Below are 24,972 nucleotides of genomic sequence, written 5' to 3'. Positions count from 1 at the left end.
GCTCTGCCCTAGTCCAGCCAGTCTGGTACTCGCTCTGGATTTCTTTTCTATCTCAGCGGTGCTGCGCTCTGGTCATTGCTCGTTGTTGACATTTGCCTGGCTCTGGTTCTGAGTCGATTTACTGTTGGTGTTTGGTGTTGTGGTTTCCACAAGCCTCCGTTGTTTATCTCTTCCTTGTTGTGTCAGTCATAGTCGGTCGTTGTCTTTTGTTGTCAGTTGTCGTTGATCTGTCGTCAGACTCGTCCTGTGTTTACTCGGTGGTGCGTGCTCCACCGCCGGCGGCTTCCCCGCCTGGCGGCTCCGATCTGCAGCCCAAGGCGTTTCCGCAGTTGGTTTTGGTTACTACAAGGGTTATCATAATGAACCCATTTTTCATCCCCGGTCACAATGCGATGCAGAAATCCCTTTCATTTTTGCCTCTGAACTCTTCACAAACGCCATTCAACGTCTCTTGATTTCAGCTCGCGCAGGACTCAAATTTCTTCTTTCTGAATCATGCCCATAGCCTTAAGGCGTTTTGAAATGGCTTGCTGTGTCACTCCCACTAATCGTGCCAATTCTTCTCGAGTTTGACAGTGAGTATTCACTCAGCAATGTCTCCAATTCTGCATCTTTGAAAACATTCTCTCTTTCACCACTATGTTGATCTAAGACGTTAAAATCACCGTTCTTGAAGCATTGAAACCACTCAAAACACATTCTTTCACTAATAGCATCCTTACCATACGTACTTCAGAGCATTCGATGAGACTCGGCCACTCTTTTCTTCATATTGAAACAAAACAGTAACATCTCCTGCAAATGACGAGAATTAGGCTCGTAAACTGACATTTTCAATCAAGAACAACTTTATGATGCAGGCACAAATAGACTAATGTTTGAATGAGGTTATGTTGACCGAGGTCTAAGCTAACTGCCCGACGTCTGCGATCTGTTTCTTTTGACCGCTACTTACTGTTGTAGCCACCTATCGGCAAACGGCGGAAGCAAAGTTGTACACCTTGTAAAAAGCTGTAAAATATGAAGTGAATGACTGTAAAATTGGGGTTTTACTGTAAATGGTTTATGATATTATGTAGGGGAACTTAGTTGGAAAGGCCGAGGGTTCCATCATAAGAATCATGGAACAGTAACGTACAAAAAAGAAGTTTTTACGTGAAACAAACTATGAGGACAAAAGTCTCCAGACATGTATTGCCATGAATCGAGGCATAAATTGCTCCTCAATGCAGAGATATAAGCCATATAATTAATGATATGAAGGCCCACCATCTGTTACTGTGGCAGCATTTAATCTCCAGAGATTATTCTACCTTGATTTCTGTCACACTGAATGACCAATATGTTCTGTTGTTGCTGCAGTATAGTGAATAACTGTTATCAGTTTCCCAGAGAAAATTGATTTCCCACACTGTTTCATGTCAAATATATTTGATAAATGTAGGCCATGGCTAAAAAGTCCACCTCAGTTGCTTTGAACCATGATATTAAGGTCTTCCTTTGGAGACAAAAACGTAGTGATACGGAAAAACCTGACACTAAACTGTTTTAATAGTACCAGAACACTCCTATTATATTTAATGAATATCTACATGCATTATGTTACCAACCAAAATTGATGATCTCTGCCTAAACCATGGAAAACAGTTAAAGGCTGTCACGCCACCACCCTGTTTCACTGCCACCCACATTACGTTCAGGTAAGTAGTATTTGCCAGGCATTCACCATGTCCACACACATCCAGCTAAGTGCTAGTAATGTTCTGTGATAAATCACTCCACATAAATTCCATCTACTGTTCCTCAGACCAGTGACACCATTGTCTGCATTATTCCAAGCAGTGCTTCGTATTTTTCCTAGTGATCAGTTGGTTCTAGGTAGCAAACTGTGTGTCCTGTCATATCTTTATGGACTGTTATGTTTCTGATCTCTCTTCCACTGCTGCAATAGAAGTCATAATAAACCACAAGGATGTCTTACAATGAGTTCTTACCATATGCTTCAGATTTCAGCATTTTACATCAATTAATATTTTAAGATTGCCGCAGTAATGTCTGAATTAGTGCTTTCCTGACGTTCCACATCAGAATAACATTACTGACAGAGATTCTGGGCATACCTGTACATAACTCCTTTGAAGCCCTCAGCAGACTCAATATTGGCAGTTGGTTTTGACAATATTCCTGTTACAGCAGAGAGACAAGATTTATCTTGCCCTCAGGAATTACATTTATTGTTAGCCATAGTGCAACCAATTCTGACACATCATCTGTAGGGGCACACATACTAGTTCAGTTAATACAGTAACTGAGGCATTTTGTGAGAGGTTAATTATGAAGCTTGAAGTGGATGTGGTTTTCCCATGTAGACAAGCTACATTTCTGCTCACATTGATCTGTGAATAAACATATTACCATATTTGGTGAACATAAAGCCCAAGGTAAATTCTTAAAAAAAAAAAAGTTCACCCCCAGATGATAGTGATGTGATGTGATGTGATGTGATGTGATAGTTAAGTGTTCAGTTTTTGAACCAATGAATCAAATGGGTAGTGAGAAGTTATGCTTTCAGCAGGATGGTACAGCATGCCATGCCACTATGAGATGTTTTTCTTTGTGAAATGTTCAAAAGCCACACATCTCAATTTACAGGAACCAAAAGTAACCAACAGAATCAGATGATTTAATATTTTTGTGATTATTTTATGTAAGGGTACATAACTACAAAATTTATATAAAGACGAACCTAACACTTCAGTAGTATAACATACACATGAAATTTAAATTGTAGTTGATGGCACTGTTGTCAGTATGAGCATGTGCATTGTTATGGTGCAGGTACAAAGCAAAAGGATGTAATTCAGGGTATTGGAGACAAGATTTTCAAAATGCTTTAACAACTGTTCTTAATGGAGGCTTCATGTACATAAAGCATTCCACAGCAAATAAAAAAAATAAAAACAGAATAATTTTCCCCAGGGACTGGCGCAAATGCAGCCTTCATTGGTGCTGGTCAACTAATATGACTTGAGTGTGCTAGCTTCTTCACTCTTGTGCTTGTAATCATAAAGCCATCTTCCACTGCGATGAATGATAGTATTAAGATAGACATCGGTTTGTTGTGCTTTAAGTGTAGTGGAATTCCAGACATACCTTGATTAGTGCCTGCTTCTGTTAAGCATTAGCAGTTTTGACATTCCTTGTTTGGAGAAATTTTCATTGTCAAGTTGGTATGAAAATTTGGTAACTACTTTGGTGGGGGGGGGGGGGGTTAATAATTACCATTTCTCCCAGTGTATCCAATATTTCCTGCTGATATCCCTTTACAGTGATGGAAGTCAACTTATTATTGACTTGTCATCTTTTTGAAGATGACTTCTAATACAAACTCTTGGAGTTACCTAACATATGTCTGCTTTCTATTAAGTTATATATGAAGTAATCTAGCCAATAATCATACTTCCTGCGGATAGAATTTCAGCTTCCGCAATTTGTCATTTACACAATTGGATTCCCATAAAAATCTCAGAAAATCTTATTTGATAATTTTTTTTCGGATTAAAGGTAACCACTCACCAAAAAGAAGGGTTGAGTCAGCAATGGGCGCCTTTGAGTTAGAGCACACACGTGTGTACACACAGGATTCAAAGGATTCCAAACTGGCTCTTCCTGCATTGTTACAAGCAACGAAAGCTACAGTAAGCCATCCGTTACCCAAACTAGAGGAAGAAGAAACTTTCATTAAAGTAAAATTTAACTTCGCACCACAAAATAAAGTAGGTCCAGAATAAGAACAAATTGAGTAGTTTTACCTACTCCTCTTATTTCGTTCTTTTTACCCTTCGCAGAAGATGTCGAAGCACCAAGTGTGCCGTCCACATTGACAAGTGATTTGTAAACAAGCATTTTCGGCGACGACGAATGCTTTCATTAAAGTAAAATTTAACCTCGCACCACAAAATGATGTAGGTCCATGAATAAGAACAAATTGAGTAGTTTTACCTACTCCTCTTATTTCGTTCTTTTTACCCTTCGCAGATGATGTCGAAGCACCAAGTGTGCCGTCCACATTGACAAGTGATTTGTAAACAAGCATTCGCCGGCGACGACGAAAACAACGTGTGTCTACACACACACACACACACACACACACACACACACACACACACACACACACACACACACACAGTGCCAGCTGCACTGATAGTGTCAATGCTATTGTGTGTCACGTGTGCTGGTTGTGGTGGGGGTAGTGTCAGGTGGGGTGGGTAGAGGGAGAGGAAGATGGGAGGTAAGGAGAGGGACTGGGCATGGGTGGCTAGAGGCTAAGAGAGAGACGAATTTTCCAACTAGAAATGCGTGTGGGAGGGGTGGCAGGAATAGTTGTAGCAGTCGGTGGGGAAATGCACACACTGAAGGCTATGTGGGACATGAATTGGGATGTGTTGTAAGGACAACTCCGATCTACATAGTTCAGAGAAGCAGATGATGAAGATTAGGATGGCTCGGGTTGTGAAGCAGCCATTGAAACTGAGCATGTTGTGCTCATCTGCATGTTCTGCCACCAGGTGGTCAACCTTGTTGACAACAGTTTGGCAATGGCTGTTCACCCTGGTGGACAGCTGGTTGGTATTACCAAAATAAAATGCTATGCAGTGTTTGCCAACCTGTTTACGGAAAAAAAATCTCTCCCACACAGCTAAGCAACATGTGGACGATGTATCTGCTGTGACAAGAACTCCGTTGCCCAGTATGCTGAAGGTCTCACAAAGGCCTTTGCAGGCAGGCAATGCCTCTCAAACCTAGTCTACAAACAATTTCCCATGCCATTTCCTGACGCTCCCCAACCCTGCCACCACCCCTAAGAATCAGTTACAAAGGAGCACCCCTCTTGCCACTCATTATCACCATGGACTAGAACAACTGAACCATATCCTTCACTAGGGCTTTGATTATCTCTCGTCCTGCTATGAAATGAGAGATGACCTACCCAGGATCCTTTCCACTCCTCCTAAAGTGGCGTTCCATTGCCCACCCAACATACACATGGTTCTAGTCCATCCCTGCCACTCCTACTCCCAATCCTTTGCCACTGGGACATGATCCCTGTTCCAGACCAAGATGTAAGACCTGCCCAATCCACCCACCCAGCACTGCCTACTCCAGTCCTGTCTTAGGTTTATCCTATCCTATCAGAGGCCAGGCAACCTATGAAAGCAGCCATATCATATACCAACTCTGCTGCAAACACTGCACAGCCTTCTATGTTGGTATGACTACCAACTAGCTGTCCATCAGGATGAATGGCCACCACCAAACTATTTTCAGGAAAGAAGTTGATCACCTGGTTACGCAACATGTAGCTGAGCACAACATGTAGCTGAGCACAACATGTAGCTGAGCACAACATGTAGCTGAGCACAACATGTAGCTGAGCACAACATGTAGCTGAGCACAACATGTAGCTGAGCACAACATGCAGCTAACCACAACATGCTCAGCTTCAATAACTGCTTCACAGCCTGAGCCACCTGGATCCTTCCCTCCACCATCAGTTTCTCTGAACTACACAGATAGGAGTTATCATTAGAACTCATCCTCCAGTCTAGTAATCATCCTGGTCTTAGTCTCCGGTAACACACTGTCCCCACACCTTCCACTCAACAGTTTTTCCTTTCTCCATCCTATTACCCCCTCCCAATTCACATCCCGATGTAGCCTTCAGCGTGTGCCACTTCCCATCAACCACTACAACTGTACCTGCCACCCCTCCCTCCAGCACTCTAGCTGGCAAACTGGCCCCCCTCTTAGCCACCCATCCCCAGCCCCTCTCCTTACCTCCCTCTCCTTACCTCCCTCTCCTTACCTCCCTCTCCTTACCTCCCTCTCCTTACCTCCCTCTCCTTACCTCCCTCTCCTTACCTCCCTCTCCTTACCTCCCTCTCCTTACCTCCCTCTCCTTACCTCCCTCTCCTTACCTCCCTCTCCTTACCTCCCTCTCCTTACCTCCCTCTCCTTACCTCCCCTTAGCTCTCCCTCAACACTAACCCCCCCCCCCCTCCACAACCAGCCCACCTGCTACGAAACAGCATTGGCACTGTCAGTGTAGCTGGCACAACGTAGGTGCAGGGTGTGTGTACTCTACCTCATCAAAGGATAAATCTGAAAGCTAGCAAGTTTTTCTTCTTTTGTGGATGCCTATCAAGAACTCAGCACTTCTGCTTTTCGGCGAGTGGTTTCCTTTAATCTGAAAGTATTTACAATCTACAAGAACTTTCGTACAACATTTGATAATTTTTTTTTTTTCATTTAAATATTTGATTTTATGGCTGATGAATTGATCAATGGCCTTCTGGAAGCCAAAGATTGATGAAATCCCATATATGAGTGCCACCAATGCTTTCAAACTCTATTCCAAAATGTGGAATCCTACCACGGAGGTTACTGGAGAACTCTGTAAGATGATGTGAAGATCACTGTCCTTGTCACAGCAGAGCAGAATTCCTTTAATTACGTTTTTAGCTATTTCTTAAGGGCTTATTTTGTTTTTCAGTGTTAGAAACTGTCTCTCTCTCTCTCTCTCTCTCTCTCTCTCTCTCTCTCTCTCTCTCTCTGTGTGTGTGTGTGTGTGTGTGTGTGTGTGTGTCTTTCTTTCATCTGTCCACACACAGGAAAAATTAATGATATAGCATTGGTGGCTGTTAAGCAAGTGCATTCAACAAATTGACTTGCGGCCCCATAGCTAGAATGTTTAGGAGCACTGCAATACTGAACAGGCATGCCAAAACTTGTAGGAATTTCTGGCAGTAATTGTGGAAGGTCACTTTAAAGAAATCTGTGCAAGAAATCCTTGCAATACAATTCTGAGACAATATGTTCAATTAATTTATTATCGGTATAACTGTCCTCTATATTTACAGTGAGGTGATGGCAGAAATACGCCTGTTTAATGAAATTTTCTCAGGCTGTAATTCTAAGCTCAGGATGTTGCAGCAATCACTTTGAAAACAGCTCTCTATGTGTACCATTCAGTTGTTGATTTCCTTGTGAGTTTTTTGCTGCTGTCTCCAACAACTGAAAAAGAAATCATGACTAAAGACTACAGTTTCAATCGGGCATTAAATCCCAGTTAAAGGGACTGTATAGAAGCAGATAAATATTGTAATTCTGAAAACACAAACTTTTGACCAATTTAAGTCGTGAAATATTACACTTCTGTAACAACCTTCTTATTGTGTACTATCTAATATAGCATTGAGAGTTGAAATTAACGTTCGTGAGCAACGAAAAATTAAAATGTTGGTTGTAATGAATAACCATTATTACTTTGTAATATCAGCAGTGCTGTTGTGCAATAACAGCAGTTTGTCAATTTAAATAGATTTTGCACCATTTTTGCTTTTTCATGGCATCAGACACCACTGACCTTAAGGAAAATTCTGCAACTATATTTTATGAATGTATTATAATATGTGAGAATGCATTGGTAGAAGTGTTCACTTTTCTACAGAGGATGAAATTCTGTGGTAGTGGGAAATTTACCATGTAAAGAGTGTTTCCCTGTGGATGTCCACCCATTTGGCAGCCTTATATGGATAAAGTAAGATTCACAACAGACTGGGCACCCTCCTTCATCACAAGTATGGAATGCAAAGTGTAATCACCCTGTTCACACATTACTTCATCTCTGAGGAGTGAGGTCAGTGTGTTCCCAGCAAGGTATGTGGCCCAAAAGCAAAAGTAATAATCTACAGTTGACTAAGTAATGTGTTTGACTCTATTGTACTACTTTTCACATTTCTAAATCAAAACTGGCAATGCAAAAGAAGATTTTGGTGCATTTGGCTTGATAAAAATTCCTGAAGTGTGTCCCTCACAGCATGCTACATTTTAACAGAGTATAATGCAATTCCATTTAACATGCAAAAATGAATCAGTGTGGATATGGTTACAGGAGACGAAATAAAGATATTGATGGTGTATTTTTCCCCCTTTCTTCTCCATTGTGCTGTTATATGGGTAAGGAAAAATCTGGTGCTTTGCTCTGAGAAAATTAGCAGCCATGGTGTGGGTGCCTTGTGCATGAAATTTTATTTATTTGAATCATCTGTAATTTAAAATTGGAAACATAATTGTCTTTTTTTAGAAAAGAGAATTTGTATTCAACTTGTACTATTTACTTACAATATGATTATAATGAAACATGCCCTACTTAACCATCTCTGTGTGGAATGCAGAAGAAGCACACTTGGGGAAATTTTACTGCAAACATTGCCAAGGACATGGACAAAATAAAAAATCAGTGTCATAGAAATACTTTTATGTTTCTGCCTGGTTTTGTGGACACAGTATCTATGACTCCATATAGTGTGCTCAAAATGTTGCTATTTTTTGTCTGAGACTGTCCAAAAGTGTAAGGTAACACACTGCAAAACTCCATGAAGCATCTCTCTGGGTATGGATAATAAGTCTTTTTACATGATTTTCTTTATGTAAGAAAATGAAACACCTATAGCTGTCCTTATGATGTCATTTATTGTATGGCTACCAGTTCCGGTGCTTCGTGCGCCATCTTCAGTCCTTAGCTGATGCTGAAGGGGTTATGATGTTGTCTCTCCAACTATCAACTATCGACTCAATGATAGCTGATGACTAGAAAGAGAACATCATGGTTGCAGATTGCACTGATGCATCATGTATACGGGTGGTGTTAACCTCTTCAGCATCAGCTAAGGCCTGAAGCTGGTGCACTGAAGCACCGAAACTGGTAGCCATACAATAAATGACATCATAAGAACTGCTGTAGGTGTTTCATGTACTTACATAAGTAAATGGCCGATATATTCCAGACCTCCAAACACGAGGATGGACATACAAAAACTTGATTTTCTGTAGATTGATGCAAATCGAGGTTTTCAGAGAGTCTTAAAACCAGAACTCTCAGCATTTTGAGAGCCAGTGAATGAGGCAGACATTTATTTGAAAACTTTGATCTTAAATATAAACAGCACAATATATTCTCTGCAAAAGAGTAAGTTCCCTTCTCATTTTAAAATGATGGGCTAATAATTCATTAGTAAGCAAGTGTACAGTCAGGAAACTGCTGAACTGGGAAAGAATTGTACAGTGGAGCCTCGACATGCATGGAAACAGTTGTGGTCAACAACTTGCTCCAGTTGTAAGGTGGAGATGACATATTGGGGAAGCAGTAACTGTGGGACCCGTAAAGCTGGCCACAAATCCACATCACACAGTAGCTGAGGAATGTAATACATTCACTAAGTGAGGAAGCTTATTGATGGTTATTGTAAGCAAAGATTAATAGCATATAGTATTTTGTTGTTCTCACCAGTCATAGAAGTACTTCTTCATCCCATGTCTTCCAATGATAGGTGGTGTTGAATTCAATCTGAATCTGACAACAAAGAACAAAGTCAGTTTATTAGTGTGCAATTTATTATATAAGGTACCATACACTATGAATCATGAATGGAAACAATTTTAAAATGTTCTGCAGAATTTTTGGAGCCACATATTTTTTAGCTGCTATGAAACAGTTTTTGTATTGCTCAGTAGTCAGCAGTTGATTGCAGCATTATCTGCCATGGTCACAGCCACGTAATCAAACATATGTGGCATAATTGGTTGCCAGTCTGCTCTTGGAACGACATCCAACTCTCTGGTTTCTTCAGGTCTCAACATATTCAGCAGGGCATGTGGGGAGTAATGTCTCTTCATAGCACCTGGCAATATTCTCAAAGTGCCACGTGATTTGTCCAGTACTTTCATGCAAATAGTTGCAAAGGCCATATTTTCTCATTGAAGCCCAAATTGAGTGTTCATTCACCGAACAGTTTCTGGTCCATAAATCTATCGGCACCTTGTGATGCAGTGTGATGGTAATGGAAGCAGTAAAACATGCAAATATTGTCTGTCGGTCCATTATGGCCAGGGGACATCGGCTGGTATGTATTTCTCGATTCAAAAAACTTTACCAACAGCCGTATATTTTGGGTTATTTTATTTTATGTATCAAATGCTATCAGTTTCGGCAATTCAATATTGCCATCTTCAGGCCCCCACACACTTTTTTCATATTAACAAGCTTATTCTGTGGTGCCATAAAACTGGAACCGTAAATCCAAACAGTTATGCAACTGATTCATATGAAAGGGTGACACTGACGCCCTTTCATATGAATCAGTTGGATAACGGTTCAGATTTATGGTTAGTTTTGTGGCATCATACGATAAGCTTGTTAATACAAGAAAAGCATATGGGGCCTGAAGATGACAGTACTTAATTGCTGGAACTGGTAGCATTTGATATATAAAATAAAATAACCCAAAATATACGGCTGTTGGTAAAGTTTTTTGAATCGAGAAATGCAAATATTGTGGCTCAATTAATTTGTGGAGTTACATATATTACCTCTTTTGCTCATGATTATTGTTAAAAACAATTAAAATTGAAAAAGATAAAATGATCATACAATATACATTTCTGGTATGCTTTTTGTGTGCTTGTCAGTCTGTAAGCTGTATTCCATACTTACAAAGAAATTTCCTCATATTGTGGCATTGGCTGCCACTTCAATAACTGAAATATTTTTGTTGAATATAATTTGCAGTTAATTTTCCCATCTAGCATAGTTGTAAAAAAGAGTTGTTATAACATTTCTGTGTAGATCCTACTGATGGCCTTTAATATTGAAAGGAGAGAAAATATAATTTTTATGAATTTGGAACTATTGTTTTGACAGCTGTATTTAGTAAATTCTTATTCATAATTTCCATGTTTCAGGGTACAACACAATTCAGCTTATGGCAGTGATGGAACACACATACTATGCAAGCTTTGGCTATCTAGTTACTAACTTCTATGCTGCTTCAAGGTATTCTAGTGCTTATCATTCAGGTTGAATACCATAATGTGTAGTGATGCTTTCCTGCAATTTCTCCGCATATTGTGTGTATACTATTGCCTTATTCTGTGTATATAGGCACTGACTGCCAGTAGGGGATATTTTCACTTGCTTAACTTTTAGGTTTCATAAATAAATCTTTAAATATTCTCTACCTTTCCATTTCAATAATAAAATAGTTGAGACAGAACAAAGAATGTCATGTTGTTCAGGTATCACTCATATTTCATTTTACTGTTGAAGTAAATACTGAACTTGTGACTATCTGTTTCTTGTTATCAATAGGGTATTCACTAATGTCACCATAAAATTTGGTGAATCTGTAACATATATGAGAGGAAATATCAGTTTAGGACCTATAAGGGTTGGATATGGTTGAAAAATATGGTATTTCAACCACCATTGGAGGATGAGGATGATGATGATACAATTGTGACCTGTAGGACATAGACATTCCAACACTTGGCATCTTTGAGAATCTGCTCTGCATAACCTCAACAACCTGTTGTTGAAAAAGGCTTTAACATTGACATCTAACAGCAGATATATTTTTCATGAAACCATCAGTCAGTGCATGTAGAAACAGAGGCTCAGGTGTGATGACTATTATGTCATATTAGCCATTAGTTTCTGTCACAACCCCCTGCAGTGTTCAGCAGACCAGTACGGAGGACTAGTTTCATCCACTGTTAATCATAATCAGTGTATCCCTGCGAGACACACATGCGACTACATTTTTGACAGTGTTGCTCTCAATACACTTCATAAACTGACCGTTTTTGGTCTTCTTTGTCCATTAACCACAATAACAAAATCTGCTCTAGTTGAAAATCAAAAAGAGTCTACATTTTTGCCCACCTATAATGGGACAAATGCAGAGATGTGTAATGCAAAATCGAGGATCACTTTCCAGCCTCTGTATACAGGGTGTTACAGAAAGGTATGGCCAAACTTTCAGGAAACATTCCTCACACACAAATAAAGAAAAGATGTTATGTGGACATGTGTCCGGAAACGCTTAATTTCCATGTTAGAGCTCATTTTAGTTTCGTCCACCTATGCTCAATGGAGCACGTTATCATGATTTCACACGGGATACTCTACCTATGCTGCTAGAACATGTGCCTTTACAAGTACGACACATGTGGTTCATGCACGATGGAGCTCCTGCACATTTCACTCGAAGTGTTCGTACGCTTCTCAACAACAGATTCGGTGACGGATGGATTGGTAGAGGCGGACCAATTCCATGGCCTCCACGCTCTCCTGACCTCAACCCTCTTGACTTTCGTTTATGGGGGCATTTGAAAGCTCTTGTCTACGCAACCCCGGTACCAAATGTAGAGCCTCTTCATGCTCATATTGTAGACGGCTGTGATACAATACGCCATTCTCCAGGGCTGCATCAGCACATCAGGGATTCCATGCAACGGAGGGTGGATGCATGTATCCTCGCTAACGGAGGACATTTTGAACATTTCCTGTAACAAAGAGTTTGAAGTCACGCTGGAACGTTCTGTTGCTGTGTGTTTCCAAAAATGGCTCTGAGCACTATGGGACTTAACATCTATGGTCATCAGTCCCCTAGAACTTGGAACTACTTAAACCTAACTAACCTAAGGACATCACACAACACCCAGTCATCACGAGGCAGAGAAATCCCTGACCCCGCCGGGAATCGAACCCGGGCGCGGGAAGCGAGAACGCTACCGTACGACCATGAGCTGCGGACTGTGTGTTTCCATTCCATAATTAATGTGATTTGAAGAGAAGTAATAAAATGAGCTCTAACATGGAAAGTAAGCGTTTCCGGACACATGTCCACATAACATATTTTCTTTCTTTGTGTGTAAGGAATGTTTCCTGAAAGTTTTGCTGTACCTTTTTGTAACACCCTGTATACCTGCATGCCTCTAATTTTATCCTTGCAGTCATTATGCAAGATACAAGTTTGGAGGTGATCATATACAATGTCTGAGGAAAAGGTGAAGAATCCAGATGACATGCTCAATGTCTATGTAACATCATACATGTACACGGCATCAGCAGGTATTTAAATAATTAAAGTTGCAATTGTCTGTCACAGGTAGAACAGTCACCAGAGTGCATTAGTGTTGTTCATGTTTAGTGTTTGTACCAGGCCTGGTAGTATATTAAGGGGGAGTAGACTGTGTCAGGTGTTGAGTGATCACTGTAAGGACATGGAGATGCCGCATGCTCGTGTGAGACAACATTATCAGTAATCGATGAAGTTCAATATCATTGTGGATATCCATTTGGCCGGACGGTCAATTCGTGCAATATCCAGATCTGTAATACATTAGGATGTGCCAGTAACCTGATGTTGGACTAGATGGGAATGTGAGAGCGTGTATACTCATCGTCAAGGTTCTGGTCAACCACATCTGACCTTGACAAGGGAGGATAGCCGTATTTAGCATTGAGGATACCAAACCCCTTCAAATCTGTGCCTGCCATCCAAGATAAGTAATGGTCTCGTCACAGCATTGTGTGTCGCGCTACATCATTGGTCAGTTGGTCAGAAACTAGTGGCGTCTGGACTAAGGCACGCATAGGCTGCCATTAATACAACAACACAAACAGCTTCATTTGAAGTAGTGCCTTGACTGGCAAACACGGATTGTGTCCCAGAGCCGGAACCATGCTGCAGTGCTTTTAGGAGCATTATAGTGAACTCGCATTGATGTCTCTGCATCAAAAATCAGCTGATGTAAATCCTATTGAATCCATCTGGCTCGCAGTCGGGTGTCATCAGCACATATGCAGATCAACAGCCTGTTATTCACGCAAATTTTATGATCTGTGCAAAGATATCTAATGCCATGTACCCCCACAAACTGACCAATGATTTGTCAGAGCCCTTAAATGAAACAACAATTTTACTGTTACCAGTCACCTTTTAATTATCACCATGACATGTTTCAAAGGTTTAAACCTCCATCATCAGGTGGTTTTACATTTGTTAATATGACTGTGTGTGTGTGTGTGTGTGTGTGTGTGTGTGTGTGTGTGTGTGTGTGTGTGTGTGTACGATTTTTTGGAGGAACTTATGGCACTGTCTCCAGTGGTCACAGGTTCCTTTCACTGTTGTAACACATCACATGTATACTGTCATATTTTGTTTACAGAATATGACAGTATACATGTGATGTGTTAAGACAGTGAAAGGAACCTGTGACCACTGGAGACAGTGCCGTTTGTGGAGATAACTAAACAGTGACTGGTAACAGTAAACTTATTCCATTTAATGTTAATAACAGTCATGGTAATACCTAACCTAAAATGTTCGCATTAAAAATGTCACCGAGCGAGGTGGCGCAGTGGTTAGCACACTGGACTCGCATTCGGAAGGACGACGGTTCAATCCCGCGTCCGACCATCCTGGTTTAGGTTTTCCGTGATTTCCCTAAATCGCTCCAGGCAAATGCCGGGATGGTTCCTTTGAAAGGGCACAGCCGACTTCCTTCCCCATCCTTCCCTAACCCTATGAGACCGATAACCTCGCTGTTTGGTCTCTTCCCCCAAACAACCAACTAAAAATGTCAGATCCCTGATACGCAGATCGGTGATTATCTTGGCTCACAAGTATATATCATCAACAATATCAGTCCTATACACTTGCCGGAGACCACTGGACACTACTTTCACTACTTATACTCTCTCTCAGATGAGAATGACACATTGAGTTCTGTTTTGCTACTAAGCCTTTAATCCAGATGTACAAACGGATCGAAGAATTCATAGTATAACAGAACTCACTTGGCCATTCTTAATTGGGATACGGCATATGAAGTGAAAGTAGTGTCCAGTGATCTCACGAAAGTGCAATGGGTGTGATAAAATACGCTATGTGATATGTTTACTAGGTGACTGATGAACTCTATTGATGTTACTGCAATCAAATGGGCCGATATTGCATAATTTACACATCAAGCACTTACTGTCAAAGCAACAACCAGTGCAAGGTCTGATGACAGTACAGTCATGTGATACAGCGTTATTCCGTTCCCCATGGCGACAGGAAGGCTCTGTCACCAACAGGCAGCAATCTCTAATTCAATTGCTCGTGTACACATCTAGCAACAAATTCGGCAGGCACTGAGATCTTCTCTTTCCCTTCAAGTGTTGCAATTTTTCAGTTTGGCACTCATTTCTTTTTTCTTATTAGGACATTTGTAGCAGCCAGATTGCAGTAGCATTTTCTGATTGATTGGTATAAGTATTACTTTGCTGTCAGTTGCCGATTGAAGCAATAATTTTGCATAATTTTGTCCTTCAGTGCTTGTTTTGGCTCATTAGTCTCCGCAGCTGCCTTTTCTCAGTTTGTTTTATTATTTTCATCCAGTTCTTCTTGTCTTTCACCCCAACTGTTGGATTCTGTTCAAGTTGTGTTACATTATATGGGAGAGTGTTTTCACAGTATGCAAACAGAAACAGATTGTTACATGCGACAGTTTTATTTGATGTAAATATTTCATTCATTCAGGGTGTGTGTTACCATCATCATCATCAGCAGCAGCCATTTGATGTCCACCACTGGAAAAAAGGTGTCCTTCAGGCTTCTCCATGGATTGTGGTTTTCAGGTACACATCAGTACTGTTCCTTCAGGTTTCCTACCATTATTATACCATCTTTCATTAGGTTATCTTCTCAGTCTCTTGGGATCCAGCAGACTACTTATGTGGTCCACCTATCACTCATTCACCTGTTTTAAATGTCCTACCCACTCCCATTTCATGTACATTACACGCATCATAATGTCCTCCATTCCAATTTAGTAATTCCCATCCTGCGTCTTCCCAGTCATTTCTGAACAACTTAAGTTTTTGCATTAGAAGTCCATGTGTTGATGCCATAAGTCAAAACAGGCAATACATACTGATTGCAAACTTCCCATTGCTAGATATTTCCCCAGATTTCATGATACATGTGTCAGTTATTATTTATAACATTTGAATTATGGCACTATTATGGAAAGGATAGATTGCTACTCACCATATAGTGGAGATGTGGAGTCACAGATAGGCACAACAAAAAGACTCCCACAAACAGCTCTACACCATCCACCACCTGTATTCAGCTCTCCCTCTTCCTTACTCACTCCACCTAGACTGCTTCTCCAATCTCATGCACAGTTGCTTGCATTTGGACCTTGGCAGTCAGAGATAATGGTCGTATGTGTGAGCTGCGCGCGCGCGGGTGTGTGTGTGTGTGTGTGTGTGTGTGTGTGTGTGTGTGTGTGTGTGTTGCATTTATAAACCAGCGTCAATCTATTTCAACACAGAATAGTTGATCGGTAAAGATTTATCATTCATCTGCAGGTGATTTACTTGCTTCTGAGAAACCTGTTAACCAAAACTATATGTCTGAAATTCATTGTTAAAGAGCATGTTTGGTTTTCACTCATAAGCTCAGCGCAACTGTCACTGCCATTTCTCAGTTGATGATGTGCAGGGCAATTCAAAATGAATATAGTGATAATAAATAGATATAACTATTTAATGCATAGATCTACAGTGATAAGAGTTACAGAGAATGTAAAATGAAGTTCAAAATTTTGTTTTAAATATTTTATAGGTGTCCTACATGATTTCCATTGGTCATACAAATGAAATCTAAGTGACAATCCATTTCACACGTTCTGAAGCATATGCAGAGTTACCTATATAACAACATTAGAAATGCACATTTTGAGTTCTAGAATTGTGTTTGGCAAAGGAGGCACATGCACAAAGTCCTTCACAAACTCCATAAGAAGAAATTCATTAAAATTAATTCTGAAATATATGCCTGTCATCTCAACGTTGTCTTAATGGTCTACATTATTTTGTCACTCTGTTCCTCCATCTGCTGTGCAAGAAGTTTCTAAAAAAACTTTCCCTGATGCAATCCCTCTTTAGCTGTAAAGTGACAACTGTAGTGATAGCTGTAATCAACACTTTAATGACAGTGGGTTGCAGATTAAATTGTCATGTGTTTTTACACACCTCACCAATGTGAGAAAATTGTTAATTGGAGTGAAAGATTCTTATGATTAAATCTCTTTATAAAATCAATGGCATGTGGTAGACCTAAATCTATACTATAAACTACTGGTACTGTGTAACTTATTTTCTATCCAGAAAGCCAACAGTAACGAGGAATGTTTTTCATTGATCAGGAGGGCATGTACTGAAATTCTCTTTCCCTTCCGTATATCACTATATATAGACAAGCATTGTGTTGCTCTGTAAACATGACATTAAACAGTTCCTTTCCTTTGTATTATATACGTGCAAGGTCACTGCACCTGAAGTAACATTAAGAAGAAATGTGGTATATGAGGCTTTGTCATGTGTTACAAATATTTTAATATTGTATTTTCTCTTCTTAGCCGTTTTGGTACACCTGAAGAACTGAAAGAACTTGTAGATGCAGCTCATGCCAATGGGTTGTATGTTGTTATAGATTTGGTTCATTCACATGCTTCCAAAAATGTTCTTGATGGCCTAAATCAATTTGATGGAACCAACAGCTGTTATTTTCATGATGGTCCACGGGGTGACCACAGTAGCTGGGGCAGTAGACTCTTCAATTATACGGAGTAAGTTGTTGCTTCACATAAATAGTTGCTTTTGTGGTATTTTTCAAATATAATATGAATAGTGAGATCATATTCCCTGAAATAACTTCATTATTTTTTTCTAGGTATGAAGTTCTAAGGTTTCTGTTGTCAAATTTGAGATGGTGGAAAGAAGAATATAAGTTTGATGGATTTAGGTAAGAATGCTTTGGGTATATTTTATTAATTTGTTGAACAGTTTTTTAGCAGCATATGACTGGGGGGAAAAGTTTGATTCATAGGTGTGAACTCGGAGCTTGTTTATATCTCTTGGGGAAACTTTTTTTTATATATAAAAGTAATCTTTCAAAGACATTTGTTCAACTGCTTTATTTTACTAGCTGTTCTATTCGCTAAAAATTCACGTTTTATCTGAATTATACATTTTTTGTAAAGGCAAATATTTATAATTTGGCATATATATTTTAGATTTGATGGTGTTACATCGATGCTCTACCATTCACATGGGGCTAATAAAGGATTTTCTGGAAGCTATGATGATTACTTTAATCTTGACGTTGACACAGAAAGTGTTATGTACTTAATGATGGCAAATCACATTCTACATGATCTGTATCCAGAAATCACAACTATTGCTGAAGTGAGTGTGGATTTTTTAATATTATATGGGAAAGATTATTTTAAATGGTGTTTCATGTAATTTGAGTTTCAAGACTATAAAACATTTCAGGTGGTTTGCACTCTGTATTTGGTAAGTGAATCTGTGATGAAATGTGCAGCTCTTCTTATGTGGTCATTCCATTTTAGATAGTTCTGTTCTCAAAATCTTGGGTATTTTATGATTGTAACTGTTCCCAGTGGTTGCCAGTTGTGTAATACAACGATGATTGGTGTTTCTGCTTGCTTATACACAATATTTTACATTTATTTAAGTGGTGAGTTTACTGTCAGTCCCTGCACCAAGAGTCAATCATCTGCAGGTCATCTTGCTTTTTTCTGACAGTGCAAGTTTCCTACATACAATAGCATCAAATGTGAACAACCTCACAGAGCTTCCAACGTTATCCACCTGATCATATATGTAGTGAACAGTAATGTCCTATAATATTCCCCTGGGGGTTACCTCTTTTAATCTGTTAATGAAATTATTAGTGAGCTACAAATTTAATTATGATGGAGGACTGAAATTCAGTAGAAGAAAAGAAAAGGATGAAAAAATAATAAGATAACATGGACTGGAGGATAGGAAGGAAGGGGTAACACCTGATAGAATTTTGCACAGAGTACAATTTAATTATTGCTAACACTTGGTTTGGAAATCAGGAAAGAAAGTTGTGTGCATGAAACAGACCTGGAGAAACTGGAAGGTATGAGATAAATTATATTATAATAAGACAGCAATTTTGAAACCAGATTTTAAACTGAAAAACATTACCACAAGCAGATATGCACTCTGAGTTCAATTTCTTGGCTATGAATTGCTGATTAAAATGGAAGAAATAGCAGAAAGTTGGGAAACGAAGAAGGTGGGATCTGGATAAATTAAAAGAACCAGAGGTTATTGAGAATTTTGAAGGGCCCATAGGCAACGACTGAGTGAATGGGGGGGGGGGGGGGGAAGGAACGCAAGAGAAGAGAGAATGACGTAGGCAGCAGAGCACCAAATAGAATTAAAGACAAGGCCCAGTTTAAATCCTTAAATAATGCATGAGAGATGGAATTTAACTGACTAAAACAGACTGTATAAAAATGAAGCAGGCAAAAGGGACTACAGATGTTTAATAAATGATTATATTAACAGGAAGTGCAAAATGGCAGAATGGGAGTGGCTGGATGAGAAATACATGACTGTAAAAGTATGCATGAGTAGAGGAAAAGTAGATACAGCCTATAGAAAAATCAAGACTTTTGGAACAAGAGAAGCGCCTGCTTTAATATTAAGAGCTCAGATGACAAGCCCATACCAAGCAAAGAAAGGAAGGCTGAAAGGTGGAAGGAATATATAGAGGGTCTTTACAAGGAAAACAAACTTGAAGACAGTATTAGAAAAAGAGAAGATGGAGTAGATGAAATGAGAGAAGATACTGTCAGAAGATTTTAACTAAGCACTGAAAGACGTAAGTAAAGAAAGAAAAAATGTCCCTGGAGTAGACGACATTCCCTCAGAATTATTCAGATCCTTGGGAAGCCAGTCATGACAAAACTATTCCACCAGATATGCAAGATAAGTTATGCCATTTTTCTTCAGTGAAGCTTCTCTGAAGGTATATTTCTTGTGCGTAGTCTTGTATGGAAGTGAAACATACATGATAAGCAGTGCAGGCAAGAAGAAAATAGAATCATTTGAAATGTGGTGCTATAGAAGCACACTGAAGATTAGATGGGTATCGAATAATTAATTTGGAGATACTGAATGAAATTGGGGATAAGAGAAATTTATAGCACAGCTTGTCTAAAACAAGTGTTTGGTTGATAGGTAACGTATTGAGCATCAAGGAACAGTCAATTTGGTAGTGAAAGAAAGTGGGGGAGGGGTAAAAGTTGTAGAGGGAGACAAAGGCTTGAGTACAATAGGAAGAGCCAAATGGCTGTAGTTTGGCAGAGATGAAGAGACTTCCACAGAATAGACTAGCATGGAGAGCTGCAATTAATCAGTCTTCAGAATGAAGACCACAACCACCATCACCACCTATAAATGGCAGTCAGAATGATCCTGTGAGCTACTTTAATTGCATGGAGATTGTAAATTTATGTCAGAGTTCTAGCCTCCCTGTGTTTGTAGACTCCCTTGCAGATCTCATTGTTAATAATATGGAGTTTGTGGAAAGGAACTGTGTTGTTCACTTGGTGGACACTTAAGAAAGATGATTTTTGCATATGGATAACAGTTCTTTAACCACTGTACAGAAGAGTGTGCACTATTTTCCATATTTAAATTTTAATAGGATTTCTCCAGGGCACAGAAACCTGGGTGATAAACTGCAGGTTTTCAAATCTAAGTTGAAAGACTATATTGTGCCAGAAACATTTTATTCTGCATGGAAGGTCGTTTGGCTGTAATGTGTTAACTGTGTATACTATTGCTAGTCTTTCGGTGTCTTCTTTTTGTTTCATCTCCAACCCATTGTCATGCTCGTTAAGGTATCACCAGGTGTCAAACCACTGTTTAGTTTTCAATGTTAAATTGACAACTGCTGAACTGTCGGTGAGAGTGATTAAATGCAAAATACTTTCTCTCTCTCTCTCTCTCTCTCTCTCTCTCTCTCTCTCTCCTCTCTCTTTCTCTCTGAGCATCATACAAAATCACTTTTTGTGGTGCTTGCTTCATCATAATTTGGTATGTGCCTCCAATATGCAGTACCTCTGAACTCCACCTTTGGAGAACTATCTTTGTAACATGAGCTTGGTTTCTGTTTCTGACCCAGCCTCAATTTATACTTACCTCTATCTGCTTCTACAGTATGCCTACTTCCCTGTTCTTTCCATATATCAATATTATCTGGTTACCCTGTTTTTTTGTTTATGGATCTGCTTCTAGTTTTTCTTTCTTTACCCCAATTTATCAACAGTTCTCTTTGCCACTTGTAACTATCTGGTTTTCAAATCAAGTCTTTGGATGACATTTGACTTATGCTTTCACTCTCATGCTCATCTCCTTTTGTATAAGATGCTGGGTAAGTATCTGCCTAATCTTGAGTATCTTATTTTCTCCAACTTTTTTCTCTCACTATATGGAGAGTCTCCTGATTCTAAAACTTAATTTTTGTGGTGTACATGCATGTCAGTGTCCTGCCACCTTGCAGGTGGGGAAAAATCTATTTTTGTTTGATTTTAGTTTTAAAATTGAAAACAGTGTACTGTGTGTGTAGCCAGTGTGCTGTATGGTTATTGCTCATAACTTTTATGTGCAGGAACATCAAAATAATTTTTTCCTGTGTAAGTGAACAATGTGCAGTGTTTTGGAACTCCCTGGCAGATTAAAATTATGTGCCAGACGGAGACTTGGACTGGAACTTTGCCTTTTGCAAATAGGAGAGAAGCACCATCAGGAGTGAAGTAATGCCAGATCGTGTTGTATGCCTGGATAGCTCAGTTTTAAAAGCTTTGCCAGTGAAAGTCAGTGTTCTGGGTTTGACCCCTAGTCTGGTGAACTGTTTTAGTCTGCAGGAACTAACACTTTGTAACAACATTCAGCAGTCCTTGAAAAGAAGAGTGCAGTGATACCATACCTGTCATTATTTGGGGGTATTATTTTTTGCAGTGATAGCAAAGTATTGACCTTCAAGAAAAGTTTGAAGTTACCATTGTCATCATCATTGCAGTGTAAACTAATCATCATATAACAAGGCTGAAACTCTGTTGTACCTGCAGACATCAGCTCACATTTGGTATGTCACAGGAATTTTTGCAAAATATTTCAGTGGGAGCATAAATGAGCATATCACTGTATTGTTCTTTTCAAAAGCTGTTGCTGTTGAGAATTTCATCATTCCAATTGGAAAAGCCACAGTTGCTTAAATAGCTTGGTGATAATCACTTGTTGAAACATTTGACTCTTTGTCTTCCATCATTTATGTAATGAGTCTCCTCATTATCTGGGACATGCAAAGTTGTTTAGTTCCTCAAGTCTCATTATACAACAACTGTTATGCTCTGCTCACTCGTGTAATATAGGGTTCGGAATCTGCTTCTCGGATTGCTAGACAAGAAGTCAAGCAATTCGTATTAATGACTTTTTATTGCAGTAAGAGAAATGACAATACTTAACTTTTGAGACTTTACAACTGTGATTTCGCAAGCAATGGGCGAAGGCAAATAATCAGTGTCCTTCAGTATATACAATTCCAATACAAGTCACTGCTGTAGACCTCGTAAATGGCTAGACTTAAACTCGGGCCACGGTCAAGGGTGTGACACTTATATTCTCTTTGCCTAGATGCTGCTGCTGTCTCAGTGTCATCCTAGAGAGGGATCAGTCAGCATACTATTGACTGACGCCATCTCGCAGCCCTCTCTGCTTTAACGTTCTTGGCCGATATGCTGGCACCTGATGTTACGCTGGAACAACTATTGATACAGTTCCTTTGTGATTAATTAGTATATGAACAATTGTGTTGTCATTTAAAAAGAACATACTCTTTAGTGTTGTCAATACGTTATTTGTGATTTCTGCAACATTAATCACAAAGTATATGATGAGTTTTTAATGAAGCCAAACATGTCCCACAGTCTGCATCATAATTTTTGCATACATTATCTTTAATTAAAACTCTCTTGTCATTGTTCAGGATGTTTCTGGCATGCCAGCAAGTTGCCGGCCAGTGAGTGAAGGTGGTCTAGGATTTGACTACCGTTTGGCAATGGCAATACCCGATATGTGGATAAAACTTTTGAAGGAAATAAGGGATGAGGACTGGAATATGGGTAAAATTGTCTACACCCTAACCAACAGAAGATGGATGGAAAAAGCTGTAGCATATGCCGAATCTCATGACCAGGTAACGTAAGTTTTCTTGTGTTCTTTATCCTGTATTCAAAATATTACTGTTGTTTCTTGTTTCTGAAGAATAAGTAATGGTTTTGTATAATCTTGCTAAACATTCACTCAACTTGCTTGTTAAATGAGGTTTTTTAGTGAAGCTATCAAAATGTAAGGTTCCTTCTCTGTGTGTTTCTTTTCAAAAGGTCAACATACTTGTTTTAGTCCTACTTTATTTTGGGCATAAAATATTTCAGCTTTATTTTTGCTCCCAAATTATCTTGAATCTATCAGAACTTTCAATACCATATGTTGTATCATAAAATTAATTTTAAGCGATTACTGAGGAGTTAAATTTCAGCTGTTATACTTCGATTAAAATAGCTTTGTGATTTACATTCTAATGAGTAGAGTGATTTCAGGTTTTGTAGGTGCAAAGAAATAAAAGAAGCAGATGACTATTTACTAAGCTATTAATCTCGCACAACTCTACCTGCTCCCCCCCCCCCCCCCCCCACACACACACACACACACGCGCGCACATGCGAAACTACACTCCATTATTTATTTTGCATTCATGATTGTGAATGTAATAGGTCTATTTGCTGTGAATTGGTCATTCACTGAGCCTAAATCTCCTGTAGAAAAATAGGTCTGAAATCAACAAATTAATACCTCAAAAGTTTGTTTCCAATACCTACTTTGTGTTTTGCTTATTGATGATTTTGCAGGTTTCCACTCCAACTTTTCTACTTCTGATTTTCTGTTCAGAATGCTGTTTGAGCACTTTAAAACATGATAAAGTGTATACCTCCTCCTGTGACAACTAATTCAATGCCTTCATCATTTTGTGCAAAGAATCTATTTCACCGACCTGTTATCATTTACCATTGGACTACAAAGTAGAAATGAAAAATAGTTGCTCTGAACTCTGTTCATTTGTTTCTCGACTATAAACCTATACTATATTTTTGTTAAAGCTGTACATATGTACACACATTTCTTCTCCACATTCTTATTCCTCATACACAATTAACATGTCCCCCTTAATTTTCTTACCTCATCACTCCATAATTGGGGTTACCTTTACTCATTGATACATGTACAACTAGTTTTTGACTATCAGTTTACTTCCTTATCACTTGTGTACTACAAAATTTTGAAGTGAGTGATTCTATTACTTTGAAAAAATAATGTGTGAATGCACAAGTAGTGAAATTTGTTGTGAAGTCATAAAGATGTCTGTTGTCACTGTTGATGAAAGGCCTAACACTCTACCAACTGAGCTATCAGACGAGCTCTCAGTTAGGTCCCATACAACAGCAATCACAATAATAATAATCATCATCATCATCACTACTGATTAAAGTTCTTGGGCCTCCAAGGGGAATACCATTCATAAATAGACAAACCTTACCTAGTCACTCCTGAGTGAGTGACCCTAGTACTGACAGTGGAACTTTGGATAAAAAAATGTATGATATTGATGTGTGCAGAAGACTGAAGAATCATAATTGATAGTTACATAAATTTCTTCAGTACAGGCCATTCTTGTTTTTACTTTCACTGCTTTGCTTTTTGACTGATGTGTAGGTGGTTTACAAGGTGAGCACTAACTGGTGAAACACATCACTATAACAGTGCACAAGAGTAGAGACAAGTAATAAGTTTGTGATTGCCTTTAAAGTAATCCAGTTTAATACAGGTATCAACATTCTGATGTCAACTACAATGCTGCTGTCAGTTTTATTATTGAATAACATGAGAAGTATCCCAAGTTGGCATAATTTTTACATACATAGAATACATTAGAAGTAGTAAAAAGATAAATGAGAAAGGCTATTATCCAATGAGGTCCTAGTCATTAAAAAAAACTAAAGAATCAGAACTTGTGTACATTTCTCTAAAGCACCAAAAGTTAGTTAATCAGAACTCATAAAGACTTTCTTAAAATAATTTAAGATGTAAAGCACTGTAGACTACTT

General features: G+C 39.0%; 1 protein-coding gene across 1 annotated transcript in view; it reads left to right on the top strand.

Annotated features, from left to right (window-relative positions):
* Positions 1 to 24,972, top strand: part of LOC126248694 (1,4-alpha-glucan-branching enzyme) — an 86,818-nt gene that overhangs the window by 28,757 nt on the left and 33,089 nt on the right. The window contains exons 6-10 of the mRNA XM_049949975.1: positions 10,804 to 10,894; positions 17,320 to 17,529; positions 17,634 to 17,705; positions 17,977 to 18,148; positions 22,797 to 23,006. Of these exons, the coding sequence (XP_049805932.1) occupies positions 10,804 to 10,894; positions 17,320 to 17,529; positions 17,634 to 17,705; positions 17,977 to 18,148; positions 22,797 to 23,006 (755 nt within the window). The remainder of the gene's footprint in view (positions 1 to 10,803; positions 10,895 to 17,319; positions 17,530 to 17,633; positions 17,706 to 17,976; positions 18,149 to 22,796; positions 23,007 to 24,972) is intronic.

The sequence above is a fragment of the Schistocerca nitens genome, chromosome 3 (genome assembly GCF_023898315.1).
Source record: "Schistocerca nitens isolate TAMUIC-IGC-003100 chromosome 3, iqSchNite1.1, whole genome shotgun sequence".
NCBI classification, from domain to species: domain Eukaryota; kingdom Metazoa; phylum Arthropoda; class Insecta; order Orthoptera; family Acrididae; genus Schistocerca; species Schistocerca nitens.
The sequence above is the reverse complement of the archived record's forward strand: the minus strand, read 5'-3'. Positions and strand labels throughout refer to the sequence as shown.